Raw genomic sequence first — 20,423 nt, 5'->3', positions numbered from 1 at the left:
AAACTGAACTAAATGGGTTCTAAGGGATAAAGTCACGATTTATTGTGACCTCTGACCCCATGACAAGAAGCAGCACAAACAGAAACATCTGACGTGTTGAATGAAACCTGGTATAAAACATTCAAAAATGAATGCAGTAAATCTCACATTATCTGAACAAAAGGGTTAAAAACACTAAGGGAAGTCACATTGAATATGACCACTTTCTTTATAGAAGCTGTTTTTTTTCCTGTTACTGTTGTACATACTTTGCATATATCCAGATTGGATCTAAATACAGAGACTGAGAAATGCCTATATGTGGTTATTAGAACTTTACTGAACCAACAAACATAATGTTGGCCTTAGACTTTTGCACAGCACTGTATGTCTGCAAACTCCCACAATTCCAGAATGATTTTAACTTGTTATTAATTTCAGATTTGGTGGACAATGCCAGTGTGTTACATTACCAGTTTGGCTGTTGTTGTTAGTTAATAGTGCATGTGAATTACCGTACTGTACCGTCTTCATCCGCTTATCTGGGTCTGGGTCACGGGGGCAGCAGCCTCAGCAAAGAGGCCCAGAGAGCCCCCTCCCCAGCCACTTCCACATGCTCCTCCGGGGGAATCCAGATCAGCAGAGAGATAAAATCCATCCAGTGTGTGCCGGGTCTTCCGGGGTGCCACCTCAACTGGCTCCTCTCGATGTGGTGGTGCAGCAGCTTTACTCTTGAGTCGCTCCTGGATGTCCAAGCTCCTCACCCTATCTCTAAGGCTGAGCCCACCCTGCGCAGGAAACTCATTTCGGCCGCTTGAACTCATGACCTTATTCTTTTGGTCATGACCCAGAGCTCATGACCACAGGTGGGGGTCGGAACATAGACTGACCGGTAAATCAAGAGCTTCACCTTCACCACAATGGACCGCTTTAGCGTCCACATCACTGCAGATGCCACCCCAATCTGCCTCCATCCTACCCTCACTCGTGAACAAGATCCTGAGATACTTAAACTCCTCCACCTGAGGCAGGACTTCCTCCCCTGTGTTGTGAATTAATTTTCCTAATAAAAAATGAAGCAAAGTGTGCTCTGTAAAAGTCTGTAAATGTTTACCTCAGCAGGACCCAAGAGATCCAGATCTGTGGCAATTCATGTTGAGTTTGTCAGAGTTTGGGTCCCAAGAAGACACAAAACTTCTCTTTTCGGTCTTGGGCTGAAAAGGTGTAGCAAGCACTGGTGCATATGATAGATATGCTGGTTAATCTGCCAAATAAATGTCATTTTAAAACAATCAGCATCAGTTGATCATGTTATATTATCAGTCAGCAATTATTTCACAAGACTGGCAAGTAAACATGTAAGTTCTTTCTTGGGGACAAATATATTCTGCAATGTAAGAGATAATAGAGAGTGAGTTGGTAATTGTTCAAAACTCCTTCTGAAAGTTGGAGTTTTGTCTTGATAAGCACCGTCTCGCTGTTCATTATGCCTCTCGTTACATGGCTCCTTACGAAGAATAAACTGCTTTTTAAAAATGAAAATTCTGCCAGGTTTCTTCATTGGAACTGCGTGTGACATAGCAACAGTCTGTTATTTATAGCTACAGTCTGCTACATAGAAATAACACACCGTACAGAACCATGACTGACCATCAGAACAAAGTATTAAATGGAGCTGTGGAACAACTGCTGATAAATGCTCTTATTGGATTAAATATGTAAGATTGGAAGTTGTTTGTGTGCATATGTGAAGTTTGTGTTCAACTCCATTTCTTCTTCTGCCACTGTAGAAGGCCAAAAGAACCAAAACTGAGTCTTCTATGTTGTACATGCCGTCGTGGGAAACCAAGACTGATGTTTGCCAAGAAAATTAGTCATCCTTAAATGTTGACTACATTTCTGACCTAATGACTATTTCCTCTTTAATGAATTTTACGTAGTTTTTTTTCTACAAAACCATATTCTTATTCACTTACAGTGAGACAAAAGCCTTTATGTTTTCAATGAAATGAAGGTGTTATACTTTTTATTATGAAAATGACAATGGAAATTCACATAGGTTTTGTCTTTTTTCCCAACAAGAAAGTAAATGCACATAAAAAGAAATGGAGCTGTTTGCTGCATCTTTCAACATATTCTAATAAAGTTTTAAAACATATCTACCTCAACAGGTTCATTAAATTGATGAAAACAAATCATTCTTCTGCGTCGTTCATGAATAGTCAGTATTCACTGTTTTGTTTCTGTGTAATGTGGCCTTCTGCATTACCTTTGGTGAAACAAAGCTGCCTAGATTATTCGCTCCGTATTCTGTGGAAAAACACAGTTCACATTTTATTACACCTTTTCAAAAAATTCACTTCAAATTCACTTAACACTTTATGAAAACACTGCTAATCTGTCTGTAGATGTTTACTTAGTAGACATGTTATTTATTTAAAAAAAAAAGTGTAGTCAACTCAGAATAGATCTATTTAATCAGACACTGCAAATATGCCAGTGTTCTAAAAACATATTCTGAAATTCAGTAATTGCTTTTCATTTGATATTATATTATTACATTGTTGCATTTTATCACACACAACATGACATCAGTGTTATAAAGTTGAAACCAGCCACTGAAAATAGCTTCTGTTGTGTTTCTTTAACCTTTTTTAACGGCACATTTATAATTGCATGACTGCAGTGCAAAAACATAACATGTTTTTATATCAGACAAATGTGGATAGTTTTTAATAACCCATCTATTTGCCAGCGCTTTTCAAAAACCTAGTTTTATCTTGAAAATTGGAGCAACTACTTTAAAATCAAACGCGAAAGCCATAATTGTACACCGCATTATTACTTTAGATGGCAACAGCTGCTCAAAAACACTTCTATGACCTGCCAGGACATGAACTTTTCAGCTGGAGAAGGGAAACCGAAAGCACATGAATCACAATATCTCACTTTCTTCTACCAGGACATGTTTATTTACAGCGGCAAATGACAGGAGTCACAAGTGTTCCACAGGTACGTACAGAGAGACATCAATAGTTCCCACCTCCTGCACAAAGCACACTCAGCGGGGACAGTCCAGAGGGGAGGGGGAGGGGGGTGGACAAAGAGGACATATACTGTACACTGAGCTCAAACACACCTGTTTAACCCCCCACAGAAGATAAGGACCGAGGTGTGGTGGTGGAGACAGAAAGGGGAAGGAGACGAAGAGAAGGGTGGGGGGTGGGGGGGTTTGGGATTTAGGCTCATATTCAAATACAAAAGAACATGTACAAATCGTATAGCCTCCAGGCACTGTGCTCCCATATTTACAGTTGTCATAACAGGCAGCGAAACCACTCCATGGCAGGACCATCCACTTGAGATATGCAAGGTACAAGAGCTCACCGTGAAGAAAACAAAGTCAGTGCTACGAGGGCTGAGATAAAAACCAATGGAGTCTGAGAGGCAGGGATAGCAGAGTGTGTTGAGGGGAGGGGATGGTGGCAAAAGAGGGGTGGGGTTCGGAGGGGGTCCTGCAGACAAATGCGTGGAGTGCTGCAGCCTGGGGAATTAATCACTGTCGAGAACTACTACGTAATCAGGTTTTAGCTATCAGAGCACACGCTCCAACTCACTGTGAGAGCTCCAGTTGACTTTTCTACATCCAAAGAGAAACACGAGTGAATTTTACGGCCGTACACACACACCCAGAACGTCGTCACCCTGACATATACAACTTTCAAAGCTGCAAATCACAGCATACAGTCAGAAAGTGTTCTTAATCATAGGCATTAATTTAAATAGATAATAAATGATAAATAAATTACAGCAAAAGAAAAGTTCTCGACTCGACTTTAATTTGACGTATTTCTGAATATTATCTTTAACTGATACTTTCATTTTATGGGGAAAAGAAAATCTAAATGGAAACACACACACAGTGATGTAAACAAAGGTGTGCAGATACATTCAACAGACATACATGCAACCTCATTCATGTCGACAATTAAGTGCATCAACCCACCTAAGCATATATGCACACACACATACACACACACACTCATGACCTTAAAGGTTCAATGTGTAAGATTACAGGGATTTACCTGCAGAAATGGAATATTCATTCACTCATTCATTTTCTGAACCCGCTTTATCCTCACTAGGGTCACGAGGGTCGCTGGAGCCTACCCCAGCTACTTATGGGCGAAGGCAGGGTTCACCCTGGACATGTCACCAGTTCATTGCAGGGCTAGAAATGGAATATAATTCTCAGAATTATTTCATTGCAGTACAATCACCTGAAAATAAGAATGGCTGGGTTTTTGTCAGAGTAATACCATGAACTGTCATGTTTCTACAGTAGCTCAATGAATCTCTTCTTTATGTTTTCCAGCAGCTGTCATCCTACTATGTTGAGTGTGGACTACAGTTAATATTCCCTCAACTCTTACTCTACTACTGCTGTTGCTACTGAGCAATCTGAGATTTTCAGTGGGAGGGTGAGGCAAGGGGTTTCCAGTTGACTGCATCCTGAAACTGCACCACTAGACGTCCTCACAACTTACACAGTGAACCTTTAAATTCTACATTTTCACTGTACTACACACATTGTTTTTGTCCAGTGTCATCTACCACCCACAATCCTACGACTACATTTCCCAGAATTCACAGCATCACAATACAATTCTATCTTCTGACACCTTTTTTTTCATGTGGGCAAAAACAGTAAAGATCAAGAATTCATTCGATGGTCTACACTCACCTGGAATGGCACCAGGCTGCAAGTGGTAGGAGGAAAAAAATAAATAAGAGAAGGCACACTAATGCTGTAATTACTGCCTCCTTTGAAATGCTGTGAAATAGCTGCAGGGCATGGGTATTTTTTTTCCACGGGAAAGCGAATGAAAAAGCAATATTACACCATCACTGAACTTTAGACCAAAACACAACAGAAAAAAACAGCATTTTGTCAACTTCATCTGAGCATAAAAGGAAAAAAAAAATAGCCAAGCCTGTTGCATTTGAAAAAAGACACATCCTTTTGGGTATATTTACATAAAAGCTCTGTAAAATATTCTTTTTTTTCACCTATGTACAACACATGACAACATTAGAGAGATCAGCCCAAAATCTAAAAACGAACTAAAACAAATGCTTCGGAGGCAAATCTGAGACAGTGACAGTGAAACTGATGTTTCCCATTAATTAAAACATACACGTGTTGGCTTGAATAATTTCTCGTCCATATGTTTGTTCCCATGCCTTGAGCCCTACCGTTCACTGTTCTTCCTGCATTCACAGACGGCGACGATTACATCACACCATTCAGGGCATTTTGACACAAAGACATTACATTTTTCATTACTCGTGTTGTAAAGCGGAAATTAGCTTGCAGTGCAGGTCACCTCTGGCAACAGTGTACTGTATATTGTATGTGGTCTGAACACAAATGGAGATTTATGCACATATAGTTTAAGAATGTAACAGCTGAAGAGCAAGATTCAATACAAAAGGCTTTTTCTAACAATGACATCAGTGCTGTTTGCTACCGAGTTGAACCGTAGACTTTTTCCTCTCTTCCTTACCAATTTTTGTGTTTTGCTCGTTTTAGCAAGTTTGTTTTCTCGCAACACAAACTACAGTTTGATAGCCCTTCAAAGATGGTTCATTATGTCCAAATTCTTCTTCACATTTATCATTTAGGTCCTGGTTAATTCAATTCCTCACCACTGAAATGTTACTGGAAATAAATTCTCCTCTAACCTGTGTTTTTTTCTCCAGCTATGGTGCCTTAACTCTCATTAAGAGTTGTTTACCTTCAGCTCCAAAAGCCACTTCAGCATTTGCCTCTCATTAGCTAGACACCTAGCTTGGCTATTAAAGGCATATAAAGGTAGTAGTCTTAACACTCAGGCATGGAAACAGGCGACTGGGTTTAAATTATATCCAGTGGTGGGCGAGGGTTGGCCCTTGCATTTGCTCTGGCATAAAAAAAAAAAGCGAGAGCATTGTGAGCTCAGCGGCACAATCGCGTACAAGCTTTGCCCTATATTTGTGACTGGTATGTGATTGGATCTGCATGAGAGTCTGATGTGGGTTGTAAACTAAAAAACAAAATGACAGAAAGCATCATAAGAAGAACAACAGCGATGAGGAGACAAAAAAAAAACAAAAAAACAAAAAAAACGAAAGTCAGAGAAAAAGAATATACAATCAATCACTGAAAAGCCTTCCACTGATGCCATGTTTGTAAGAACATGATACACTGATCAATCAGGGTGTCTAAAAAGGTTGACCCTTTCTTCCTTTCTATTTTCTCTCTATTATTTATATTTACACATGCCATTCATTGGGGCATAGTTATAAACAGATATGGTATTTTACTCCACTATTTTCCAGTGTTGTAGTTTCTCTGGGTTTTGGTCTCGTGATCCGAATGTTCTTTTGGTGGTGAGGGGACCATCCCTTTTTACGCTTTGCTGTCGTCGGGCTTTGTGTGGATGCTGTTGTCACTGTGCACTTTGATTTCAATTGTATCTGGCTTGAGAGACTCTTTTCCATTTTCTTCCTTCAGCGGTAGCTTCCTGTAGCAAATAAGGGACAGAAAAAAAAAAATCACAGATGGATGTGAGATATGCAGATCATATGTATTGTAAAACTTGGCAATTACAGCAACTTTTAACGCACACATATAATTACCATGAGCAAGCACACACTCAAGAGTGACCACCTAGGTGTTTTTAAATGAAACAGGCACAGACAGTGAAAGCCAGCTAAATTACAAGTAAATGAGAGAGTGTGGGCTTAATGGTTTTCTCCACAGAATGTCTACCTCCCTGCTTTAAAGCCCACCAATAAGCACCTTTGTAGACCTTTTGGTGTTTGAATGAGTCGCCTCCATTGGGATTAATAAAGACAGAATTTAATTGAAGTGAAAAGGCAGCGGAGACGTTAAATATAAGAGCCTCCAAAGGGCTGCACAAAGGGAGAATAATAAATGACTTAAATTCATATATTTTTAGGTTGAATAGCTGGACAAATACATTATATCTGGTCTGAAACACTGAGCAGCCTCTCAGCTTGTCTTCTATTTATTCCCAGGCACTTGTCAAATTCTTGTGAGCAAAAGAAAAAAAAAAAACCCTGCCGTGATTATTATTTTTTAAAAAAGCACACATTTGCCATGTTACAAGAGTATGATTGTACAGGTGGATGATGTTTGTTAACCTCCAACTGTTTTTGAACTGCCAGAAAAAGAACAACTTTAGTTCTTATAAAGATCCTGTAGTAATAACAGCATAAAATAAATATTAAAGGTATACTTGACTCACTGAAACTGTGTATAATGCACTCAATAAGATGCTGGAGACATTCCACTCACTCCCATTTAAAAGTCATCTGCACTCTTGAAATACAAACTCAGTTCATTTATTTTAATCATCATTCTGGTCTCACTTGTTTTATTTGGATCCTCTAATAAGTGTACAACTGATCCTTTTGAAATGTCTTGTTCAATAAAGGACTTTTAAGGCTAATAAAAGGCTTCGATACCTGCTTTTGTAGGGTTGACACATATGTTTGACACCTTGTTCGTCTGCTGCATTTGATTTTTACTGCTTGTTTTTAAGGAATAAAACTTATTTTTCTTCAGTTGTTTCATGATGTTTAACGTTAATTACACCTCCACTAGGTAGCATAACTCAAACTACATTAGCTAATGTTAATAATACTTTGACCTTGGATATGGTCTACTATTAGAGAGTTTACACATGAAGCAAGGATCACTTCAATGTTGTCAAATGCAATAGTTAACATTTATTAGAAGGTGAAATTACTTTGCAGCATTTAACTTAATATTTGCTGTTTGACAGTGCAGTTGGTGTCCTCTGTAAGTTGGTATAAGCATTAGCCTGCACAATTTAACCCAACGTGATTTGGGGAAACAAGACTGTTCCCTGGAGAGTCACTTCCTGTCTCAGTGTCACATGGTTTCTGCACAGCCCCGCCCCTTTTAGGACTACAGCTATTTTCTGTCCCATTCATCCTGAGAGAAATGAATGGGATTTGCAGATTTCAATCAATTCTTTCACCCCAAAAGTGGTCCCATATCTTGTGAATATTCTGACATTAAGACATTTCTCAGACGCACAGATAAAGAGGAAACTAGAAAACTAATTTTGCTTGATACTGACGTCTGTGTCAACGCTGAACTCTCATGAGATCTTGTGTCAAACATCTCATCTAAATGAGGAAAAAACTGGTTTAAAATGAAGTGAATGATAATTATGATAAAAAATACTAGTTACCCATTAAAAGCATGCTATTAGGGTATTATTATTATTTTTACTATTATTATTTAGACCTTTTTACTTTCTTCCATCCACGTTCTCAAACCCTCTGACCTCAACCACTTAAGAGACAGGAAGTGAACATTTGATATCATTGGCGTCGAGAGATTACAGTTCTTTTAGTAGAGTATCTTTGACTTAACCTTTCATTTTTCCCCACCTCCCCCAAATGTGGTCATTAGGCCTCTAAAAACCAAGACGACACCTCCGAAAAACCCGTCTCTGAATGTACCTGTATTTTGCCGTCCTGTCAGTCATGGTTGCACATTATTCTGTTTCCTCGGCTGGGTGCTTCAACAGTTTTTTTTTTTCCTCAGGTTGAGCTCTGTTCCCATTTTTCTGTGTCGACCTGAATAACATCAGCATCTGCTTCTGATTTCATTAATTTTGTGGGGAAAATAAAATATACATGCCCATGTTATTACTTATGAGCTGTCTGAGTGACTGCCTCCCTCCTGTTCATCCAGAGAGTCATTCAGCAGAAGGATGTAATGTTCCTAACATACTTGTGTTCACTCACATGATGTATGGGAACATTTATCTTCTGATCCAGCACAAAGATGTCCTTATCCTAATGCAACAAATATAGTCTATAATAGAATACACTGACATAGCGTGATTTAAAGAGTGGCAATTTGTAATATGTATTATAATGTAGAATATGTGTTTCCTTTTAATGATTAATGTTGCTATTTTTCATACATTCATTCATTATTTGACGTTCAGCATGGCCCAGACGTTTGGCTGAAACCACAATGGTACAAGGCTAAATCCAATATGCTCTATATAATAGGCAGCTTGCTGTGAATATACACATCTGTAATCTTTTCATGCCTCTTTCTTACCCTGAGCTTTGTTAGAAGTTGAAGTGTCCATTTTATGTATTTGCTAACCAAAAAGCACTTACAGAGAACTCAGCAGGGACACATTCAAAGTAAAATATGTACAATGCACACACCAGTGTGAAATGAACTGTTGTCTATCTTTTGTAGTTACATTTTAAAAATAAATCCCCAAGCTGAAAATTCAACAGGGGACATCTCAAGGCAATTTGTCCTCAGGAAGAAGCCTGTTTTCATTCCCGGACAACCAAAAACATGGATAACAATGAACACAGAATGCAGCAAAAATGTGAGTAAATATTGAATTGCTGATCTTTTTTTTTCCAGATCAAAGGCTCCAAATCCTTTCTCCTACAGTGGATCGTCTGAAAATGGTATAGATTTAATAAGGGAAACCAATAAGGACCAGGACTTTGGTGTCCTCACCAGTGGACATGTCATCCGTGCACTATTCCTCATATTTTGTTCAGTGTTGGTGTTTTTTGAAGATTCTAACAAGAGATTAGGAAAGAGGTTGCAAACAAACAAAGCAGATCCAGCTCGGTGCACTTTAAGATGATCAATATGAAGCGCAAATACACTTCAGCTGACTTGATACTGAGCTCACAACATTGTGCTGCTTCTGAATTTGTTGTGTTGGTATTATCCATTTTTCATTCACCATATGTTCATTATTTTGCCTGAAACACTAAAGCTCATGGATTGAACACTCCACTTGATCCCGTCTTTTTCCGTCTTAAAAAAAAATGACATTTTTAAAATATTTCAAGTTTCTGGCACACAATTCAGAGTCCCTGCCTTGTCCTGGTCAAGAAGGGAGCAAGAGCAGCAGTGGTCGATGAAGCTAGATATAATGTAAACAAAGCCATAAAAGACAGATATTATTATGATTGTTATAATTGTGCTATTTTTGGATGGTTATCACAGCTATTCTAAATCATAAATTAAAATACTGCACTGCACACTTGAATGAGAGGGATTATTATTATTGCCAAATTCCTGACTTTATACATAATGCCTTTAACCCTTTCATGCATAGTGGTCACTACAGTGGACAGCTATTCTACAGTTGTTCTCTTGTATATTCATGGGTTTTGTTGTTTTAGTTCATATCAGCCAACACAGTGGACGCATATACATCATCCCATACACTGCAATTCATCCCATTACTGTAACTTTGCTGTTCTTGATAAACCTGATCTGCAGTAACATGTTTTAGTGTAAATCAATTGTTATTTGTTAGACAAAAAGTTTTTTTTTTTTTTGCATATTATCTCCATGAAGTGAGTAATAACTAGCAGCAGAATATGTTAAAATGTGAGAAAACATCAGATTAGTAGGACTAAAATCTTTTCTTTCGTTTTTATCTCACTTTCTGATATTGGGTTTTAAACATGTTTCTTTACTTCAAAAATTAAATGCATGGACATTTTTGTAACTTCATAAAAAAAACACTCAATTGCTTTTTTTTTCATGCCTAAGGGGGGATAAAAACAAGAAGAAAGAAAAAAATCTTGACTATGGTTGTCATAATTCGTGCATGAAAGGGTTAATATAAAAATACATTCTGTATAATTCTGCTTGTTCACTATCATAAAGGGCCAGGGTTTAAGACTTAGGGAGAGTACATAAATAGGATACAGTGCTCACAATTAATACAAATAAAAATGGTTTTCATTAGAGTATAATTGTGCAAAATGAGTAATGGTTGTGTTTTTATTACCCTCTGAAATGTTCATATTCATAGAGGGATCAGGTCATCTCAATAGAGTACACTATTTCTAGCTCAGATCAGACGTCTTCTTCTTCTGCTATTTGTGCATTATTGTGTTTTTTTATGCTTGAGTGTGGACCAGAGTTAATCAAAAGTGTCAGAAAACAAACACTAAGTGCGATGAGGAACTTCCTGTATTTTTATAGACACCAAGGAGGAAAGAGGTGACAAATATGATAAAAGATAAATATGACACTGAAGTGAATATGTTAATTGTCTGTGATTTAAATAATCATACTGATTGTTTACTGGATACTGGACAGGGTGGATCTCCACCCAGTTTCCCAGAGTCACGTCATGAATGTAAATCAGTTGCTCTGTGAGATACTGTACTTAATAAGGCCAACTACTGAAATTGGCCAGAGGCGGTTCCCCATTGGTTGATTGGTGGATGCTGGGGTTCCTGCACAGTGGAGCTAATTTCATGTCTCATTAACTTCTTGCAAACCCACATAGGACTTATGCTCATATGGTAAAGTTTTGTCAACATAAGGGAAAGTATGCAACTTTTTTACTCTTTAGTGTCACTCAAACAAAACATCATTGACAAAGCAAGTGCTAATGTACAGCAAAGTAAACCATCAGTGCAGCTCACTGTCCATTATCCTGCTTAGTGCATGGTTTCCTACTGTAGACATCAATAATTCAACAGCAATGACATTAAAATTCTCCGATTGATTTAAAAATGAACTCCTGAGATTGGGGAAGATCTGGCACTATATCTATAGGCTATAACCCCTCTAATGCACTGTTAGTCCACATTTGCATTTCTGAAACAAAGTCTCAGAAATAATCTCCAAGCACGACAACAAGCTTGGAAATACATATCACGTGACAAGGACATGGCTATTGCTGCTTATTGCTCCCAATAAAACAGAGAACTCAACTCACAAAGCCTAGAGCAGAGGCAACAAGGACAGAAACGATCATAATTGTGTTATGTTAAGCAACTGTTAACAGCTACTACTCAAGGACGACATTCTATTTTTCTGTGCAAAGGGTCACATGAAAGAGACGTGAGGGTTCAGGGAAGGAGAAATTATTGAAACAACCCAATCAGAAAGAGAATATGTGTCTGTCACCAAGCAAAAGTCTGTTTCTGTCCATCCACATTACAACACAACCTTGGAGATTTGATTATAACACAGGGTCAGAGGTATATAAACATGTCATAACAAATTCATATTAAGTGTGGACATAGCCATAGAAATAAGTCTGTAGGATGTCATCATTAATCAATCAGAATCAAGCGTTCAAAGTTGTGGAATAAAAAGGATGTAGCAGGTCTTAATGAGAGCTACATCAACCTCACCACAACACTGTGAACTGTGTGAAATATCTGATGGAAGTGACACCTTTGTGACACTTCAAGGCAGTCAACCCAGCAAAGGATCTCTCATGTGATATGAGCCATTGTCTGTTTTTTTCCTGACACTACGAATAAACAGCAAATGTTTTGTTTTTATCAAATGAATCTCCCATTGCCTCCTGTATAGGGTGTAAACAGAGGTGTCAAAAGAATCCACATTGATTACTCAAGTAGAAGTATAGCTACTAGGGTTTAAAAAGACTACTGTAGAAGTTGAAGCTTTTTACTTATGTAAAAGTATAAAAGTTCTGGTTTCAAAACTACTGAAAACTACTGAAATGTATATACAAAGTAAATACAAGGGAAAAAAATGCCATTAGGACAAAAGCTTAGGCCGTGCCACAGGGGCCTATGGTGCACTACCCCACCTCCCCAGAAAAATTGGGGATGCACTAAGCTACCTGTTTCAGCCATATAAATGCCCATTGAAAATGAACGCATTTTAGTACAATTCAAATGTATTAAAGAACCATATATGTGTCCTACTGAACATTCAGGTGTTTCATGGAGCGGTAGATATGATGACTTGTTGTCTATAAGTATTGGAATGGGGCAAAAATTCTGGTGTGATGGATTGAGTACACACCATTAGGGTGTCGGAATGGTATATGTTTTTACTTCTCATCTAATCACAATCAAACTCACTCTATCCAGATGGGACGATTTATCTAGATAGTGTTATTTTATTTGAACAGTGACAAGCCGGAATGAAAACAAGCTGAAATGAAATGGGAGTTACGAGGATATTTTTAAAATGTAAGGAGTAGAAAGTACTGATAATTGCGTGAAAATGTAAGGAGTATAGATAACCAAAATTTCTACTTAAGTAAGGTGACAAAGTATTTGTACTTTGTTACTTGACACTTCATGGTGTGAATGTACTACTGTAAACATACTGTATCTATAAATAAGTGTCTCTAGGTTCTCTGTAAGCTCTTAATTCCTCACTGAGTTATATTTCTGTTTCTATTTCTATTCTATTTCTGTTTGGTAGATTTTTTATACACTATACCAAACTGTCACCCAGTTTTACCAGCTAAAAGGACAGCTGGTTCTAGTTTGCACAAAAAAAGGCCAAATAATTAAAAGATATCCTGAAAATGGATGGGACGACTGTTCTCTATCGCAGGATGTGTTTCAATGATCTTGCTTTGTTTGTAATTTTGCCCATGGGATTGGTCTGTATGGTCAGACCTGCAATAAATTACTGGGGTCAGAGTTAATTAAGATGTGGATCTTTCCACAACTAGTGCATCTTTCTATTTGGGTTTTCCACCTGAAAAGACTCCCATCCCTGCACACTGAACACATGTACCCAAGACATGTACACACACATGCACTCGGAAAGTGCATTTAAAACAATATTTGGAAAACAAAGCAAACACAAACGCTAATGGCTTTTGACAGGGCTCTTTGATTATACTGTGAAAGCCTGCAGCTGTGAGCACCTCGTGGTGGGCCGGGGAGATAACAGTGTGTATGCACCGCAGATATGTATTTGTAATCTGTAAGCTTCTAAGAGACACCAAAGCGCAGCAGGACCGACTTGTTCGTTCCTCTGCTGACGTTAATTAAGCACAAGGCCATCTATGTGAGGCCATAAAGGCTGACTGGAATGGCTGCTTTTCACTAAGATAAAATAGGTGGCCCATGGACTGAACCAAACTACATCCCAGGGGCATTTGTTTACATTCTTATCTGCATCTTTACATTTACATTGATTATTCCAGCCAGCATATTTTATCATAGCTGCCATCCAGGGTCTCTTACAATGAGGGAAGTTGTGGTCAAGGACACAAAGCTGCTGGACTTTGTTCAGACAGGGATCAAATAGCTTGTTACTTGAACAGTGGCACACATCAGCTTGTTTGCATGACTGTGTGAAGACAATACAGGAAATGTACCAAAACTCCAGGATGTATGTTTTCTTCTCCCTTTTACAAAGTCAGGTGTGCTCAGTCAAAAGCCTTTCAGCTTCACAGGAGATTCCGGTGTTTTGTTTGCTCTGGAGTTAAGACGAAGTACTGCAAAATCACATTTAATTAAATGTCAGACATCTGAGCTTGCCATCCCAGAATTTTAAATGTGAGTGCTCTCAGCATGGCACCAACACACACACTGCCTCCTCTCCTAAAACTGTGGACAATCAGCAGTCTCTGTATGTCTAAAATGATGTGCAGCCTTCTTTTATACAGTCTACGTGTGCAGCCAAGGGGCAACAACCACAGCTTGAAACTGAAGCCAATGCACAAGCATTTTAAAGCAGAATCAAACTGATGGTTGCTGAATGTCAGCTCCAGAAGAACCGGGCTCTAACTGATTCCCACACAAAAAAACAACAGCTTTTCTCTAGAAATTCAAGGCAGATGATTTTTTTCCATGAGACATTAAGGTGTCATTCACTTTATTAGGACCCTGCATTGAGTGCACTGTAGGGTGTTAAGGCATTATTGCTGTAATAATGAGATTTTAGGGCTCATAGAAGACTCTGATTGGCAGCTGACTCACCTGCTGAGTCACACTTTCAAGACACCTTTTTAATGAATATGATAAATTTATACTTTCTTTCCCAAATAAATAGGTCTATGAAGTGCAATGAAGTTACTGTAACAAGACTGTCAAAGAAACCTAATTCCACCTGATCTGTCTGCCACATTAGCTGTTTGCATGAATATGTTATTGTAATGCAGCCGTACAGCTCGCCCACAAATTTATGTGTTTATACATTATGCAACTGTGTCCATTAAAACTGCAACTAAATTTTCCTGATATGGCTGCTGTTTTCAAGAAGTCACTAATTTTCACCCCTTCCTCTTAAAAAGTCTCAAACCTCTGATCCCTCTGGGGCCAAAAACTAAGATGGAGTCAGTAATAACAGTAGTCGTTGGTAATATTAGCCCACAAACCTATAGATGTTTTGGAAACTTCTACGCATTCTGATTCCCACCTCGTTGCGTTGACACATGTTCAGGGCATCATGTTTGACACATGCATCGGACATATGTACATATGACACCCTGCATGTTTTAATATGCAGGGTCTCCGACAGACTTCTACACAATGCTGTGTTTTGTTTAGATTAAGGGCCTTGCCATGAACTACCAGCACGCCCTGCCTTCCCCCAGTGTAAGCTGGGATATGCTCATGCCCCCCTGTGACCCTGCAGGGAAATAAGCGTTTACAGAATATCAATGAATGAATAAATGAATTAATATTGAGGATTATGCATAAAAATGACTTAATTAGAGTTAGAAAAATAGTTGGGGAGGGCTAAAATAAAAAAGGAAAAGGGGAAAATGTAAAAACTGTGTAATTCAACTAATTTTCAACCATCTCTCTCTGAAGCTTTTGCCTACTAAACAACGCTACCCTGGACATGCTCTCCATTTCTGATGTCAAAGGACTTCAATTTGATTCTCCAGCAATACCCCACCATTGAAAACAGACTCAAAGGGATCATGACCAAGTAGCTTAATGGATCCGTCTTCTTCTTCCAAACAATCTCAGTGTACAGCTACACATGTATCAACATTTGTGCAAAAGCAGAATTCAATTAGTATAATTATAAAGTAATTTACAACATAAAATTAATAATTTTTTGTCATTTTTTAACTTCTTTTTTATGTGAAAGGTCTATCTAGATTAAATTTTAATGACCTAATCCATATTCTAAGACTGTTAGGGGCAGGAGTCTGTTCATGTATTCTACAGATTCCTCCTGGAGGTTGCTGTGAATGCATGGTTCGTCTGTCTGAACCTGAAGACCTGAGAAAGTTACTTGTCTGCTTGAACAGCATTCCTTCTCTATCACCCATTGTAAATGTATAGACAGTGACCCTGTAAGTGTTTATGGGCTATCAAAAGGTTCAGTTCTCTAAATAAGGACATTTTCATTCCACTGTCTGCTGTATGTCTTAATAGGGGGAGCCTCATCTACAGCCTCACACGTATTTCACACACAATAATCACAGAATACATCTGTCCATCTGTCAGTAATGTAATGTCTCTGTAAAAGCCAAACAATTCACTGTCAGCTGGTTAATTGTGAATTTCTGCCACTATTTTTAGTCACATTTTGTAATTCTCCAGATACTCATCATGTGTCCAGTATACTCCAAAGCCGGGGTTTATCTTTTGGAGGGGAGAGGGCATCTTCCAAAGCAAAAAAGCAAAACATCTGATGCCATTTTTACATTTTCCAGGGTTTAATTTTAAGACTTCACTATCACTGTGGTAATGACGCATTTATTATTTACTGAGCTGAGACGTTACACAGTGACTCGTGTTTTGTGGGAGGCTAAAAATATGCAAAAATCTCACATTGGATTAAAAACATACTATTTCATCTTAAACTGCAGAAAATTAGATTTGTGATGAAAGGTTTTGAAAAGCAGCTCATTCAGGTGTGGAGGCCTTTTTTAACTTTCTTTAACCAATCATCGACAAAGGTACAAGAATGAATCTCTACATAATATTCTGGCTGATTTGCTTCCTGAAGGTCTATATATTTGTGTTTTACAAATTGTCCTTTTCTTTTTCTGAAAGTGACAGTGGGGATGGGGAGTTTGTATTTGTGTGGGGTGAGATTTTTGTTTATTATTTGTTTTTCTTTTAAGCTTTTGTTGTTGTTGTGTATTTTTGTACGTTATTGTTTAACCCATAAAGATCCAAACATCCACCATCGACCAAAATCATCTACTGATCTAAAATGTTTAATGACTTCTAAACCATTAAACCTATTAAAACATTGAAATAATTGGTGTAAAATAGTTTGTCGTCTTTTCATGGTCATCAGCCATGACCCATTTGGACATTCAGAGGTTTCGTAGTGAATATGGAAACAATGTAATTTTCTACAACACTGACTTATCAGTAAAACCCATGGAGTTGGATCAATGACAGTGGATGGAGACAAAGTTATTTTTTCTTCAGTTTTCTCTGTTTTTGATAGAATAACCCTCAACCTTAAACTGAGCTTTGATGAACATCTACATGATCAGTGAATTAAATATAGGAAAATATCTGATTTTCACTGAAAAAAAGCAAAACATAGAGAATAATATTATAATAAATTGTGTTAAATCACTTAAGAAAGGTTAAATAAAGAGAAAAAGTAATTTGGTACGTGTTACAAAAGTAGCTCCAGGTCTTTGTGGGTTAAACTTCAATAAACATATTAAACACTAAAAGATGCACAAATTTACTTTTGGCTCACTGATTGGCTGAAAGCTGAACAGCAGAGATGGAATCAGATCTGGCTCTTAGTTGTATCTTTGTAAACCTGTCCAGAATCAAGTTGTTTCTGCCTGCTGACAAAGCACAGCTGAAGAGCTGAAGAGTAACGTTGACTTTTAAAGTCAACAGATCCACAGTGAATGAGTCCAAGTGTTTCACCTTTTCCTGAGGCAGCTGCAAAGCCAGTGTGTCCTACCTAGGAGTTGAAGCCTCTCTCTTAACCCATAAAAACCCAGTGCTACTTTTGTGGTGGTTTGCAAATGAATATTCTCTAAATTTAACCTTTCGTAAGTGATTGATCACTATTCTTTGTAATAATATCCTCTTTATTTTGTGTTTCTTCAGTAAAAATCTGGTATTTTTCTACATTTAATTCATTGATCATGTAGATGTTCATAACAGCTCTGAGTAAATTCAAAGGTTATTATATCAGAAACAGAGAACATTGAAGAAAAGGTGACTTTTTCAGCAAAATCTATCATTAACTGAACATAAACCCAGTGTGTCCATCCACTGCCATTGATCCAACTCCATGGGTTTTACTGGTGAATCAATGTTGTAAAAGATGACAGTGTTTCCACGTTCACTACGGAGCCTCTGAACATCCAAATGGGTCATATCTGATGACCATGAAAAGATGACAAACTGCATTTTACAACAATTTTTTACATGTACTGATAGAATTAGTGGATCAACAGGTATTAAACAGTTTACATCAGTAGATGGTTTTGGTCGACGGAGGATGTTTGGGTCTGTATGGGTTAACAGGGGGTACCTGGCTGCTGGCCACCGCTGTTCAGCTCCAACAACAAGTGGAGACAAAAGAATGTTCATCTACTGTCTGGCAGCAACGACTCACAAACGTAAGTGTCTTAAACTAGTCCCATGAGTCAGAGCTGCCACACCAGCACTGTGACATTGCTTTCTGATTGCTCTTTTGACTCTAAAGGGGCCTCTTGTGCACAAAATCTCAGTGTCTGGTCTGTGCGTTTACCACCTTACTCATTTAAACTCACCCTGTGCTTTTCATCACCGCATGCATTCTTATTGATAGCATTATTGATATTGTTGCAAGGGGTTGCAAGTCTTTACAACTTATTACCCCTCAGCACCTTCAGACTTGCACTATTGACTTCCTGTGAACTCAGTAGGAGTGTCTGAGCTTTGTATTATCTGAAGCATTATCTCATTACACTCAATGCGGCTCAGTGGTATGACTCAGGGTATGGATTACGGCTGCAGAACTTCAGGCTGTCCGCACTGGCTCAAAGAAAAATTCAATTTTAATACAGCGGAGGGCTTGTTTTTGCCATCATTCTTATCAGTTATGTATCCAGTTCCCTATTAACACCCAGGGATACCGAAACACAAGCTTCCATCGTGCAAAAAATGTGTCTGAAATTGTTCTATCAAGCCCAAAAATGACTGTATGTATAATCTGTATAATAAAAAAAATGCAAAAATCCACCTGAGCACCTGAAAAGTTGCTCAGAGATCTACACAAACTCTACAGGACTGTGTGGACATTTACTACACTGTGGTGTCACAAGTTTAGAACAGTTTGTATCATCTACCTTGTCATTAAAGTAACAGCTCTGATGCTGAAATGACTAAAGCTTCAGATGTTAAATTAGCAACTACTGTGGCCCAGAGAGTCAGCTCAAAAAAAAAAAAAAGACAAAAAAAAACATGCAAGGAAATTAGGAAAACATCATCAATTTGACAAAAAGTGAGCTATACATGTGTTCTGCTGCTGTCAGCTACAATGACCAAATTAAATATTCTGCTAATCACTACCTGCCATCACGAGACCAAATTTAATGTATTCAGGGTCAGATTTGCCCACTACAGACTTTGGAGTCTAGTCTAGTCTTACTGAAGTGTAGACTCTTGTATCACTTCTTCATTCAAAAACACATCCATTTTGTGCCATTGCAACTGAGGAAAATGTTTACCATTGAAAAACATGTTTGCTGGTACCACTGTGTTGTTATTGCTATAAAAGTTCTGTGAAATTAATTAGTTTAATTTGACTTTTTATTTACATGAACTCTTGAGAACATTTAGGTACAAAAATATAAGCTTGAACAAAGGACCACAACTCCAATTGAAGCCAATATAAATGTTATCACAATAAAGTGTAATACCACTGACAGCCACTAGATGGTGGCTTCCATATCCTACAGACTAAATATTTAACATTCAGTCTGAGAATATTTTGCTGTTGTCCAAGTTCATTTATTTGTGATGCTCTGACAGGTGGCCTAGCTTTAAATTATGGCTCCATTAACAAGTATCCATTGATCTTATTGTAAATAGAAGGCTTTGATTTCCACCATGTTGGATTTTGGAGATCAACTATAAGTTACACCGTAGACTGTTTACACAATTAACGATGTGAGAATACTTAAAATTTGAAACCAACAGCTGGCTGCAGTATAGTTTATAAATCCAACCACCTTCCTGATATTCAGTGAGACATCAACAAAACTTAAACTCACAGAACCCATCCAATAACATTTTCCTCAAATGACATTTTGGACATTTTAGGTAGATTTAAGGAGCAGATTTTTTTTTTTTTTTTTTTTTTTAACCAAATCATCATCTTTCTGATCAGTTTGTTCTTTATAATGTATTTCATCAAAAAACATTGGCAAATGTTGATAGATATAGTGACCAGTTGTGGTCTTTAAATAATTTTTACACAGTAGGAGGGAACAACATTTCAATGTCCATCTTTTTTTTTTGTTTTATAGCCTATGTGTTACACTATCAAGGCTGTCAAATAATACTTTTTATGATGTCCATCATTTTACTATGCCAGTAAAATAGAATTTACCATGAGCTCATCCACTAAGTCTGTTCTTGAGTCATGATGGTGATGGGAAATGTAA

At 37.9% G+C, this 20,423-nt stretch overlaps 1 protein-coding gene and 1 long non-coding RNA gene across 2 annotated transcripts in view; one reads left to right on the top strand and one right to left on the bottom strand.

The window, feature by feature from the left end:
* Nucleotides 1–231: 231 nt before the first annotated feature.
* On the top strand, nt 232–14,570 carry LOC115435670 (uncharacterized). The gene is made up of 3 exons (XR_003937725.1): nt 232–368; nt 1,846–1,852; nt 14,561–14,570. It is a non-coding gene; the product is annotated as an uncharacterized LOC115435670 (long non-coding RNA).
* LOC115435660 (neural cell adhesion molecule 2-like) overlaps nt 4,281–20,423 on the bottom strand; it is a 410,900-nt gene continuing 394,757 nt past the window's right edge. The window contains 1 exon segment of the mRNA XM_030158227.1: nt 4,281–6,545. Within this exon segment, the coding sequence (XP_030014087.1) occupies nt 6,431–6,545 (115 nt within the window). The 3' untranslated portion in view covers nt 4,281–6,430.

This window comes from Sphaeramia orbicularis, chromosome 2 (genome assembly GCF_902148855.1).
Source record: "Sphaeramia orbicularis chromosome 2, fSphaOr1.1, whole genome shotgun sequence".
Taxonomy (NCBI): domain Eukaryota; kingdom Metazoa; phylum Chordata; class Actinopteri; order Kurtiformes; family Apogonidae; genus Sphaeramia; species Sphaeramia orbicularis.
This window is presented reverse-complemented; position numbering and strand designations above follow the sequence as displayed.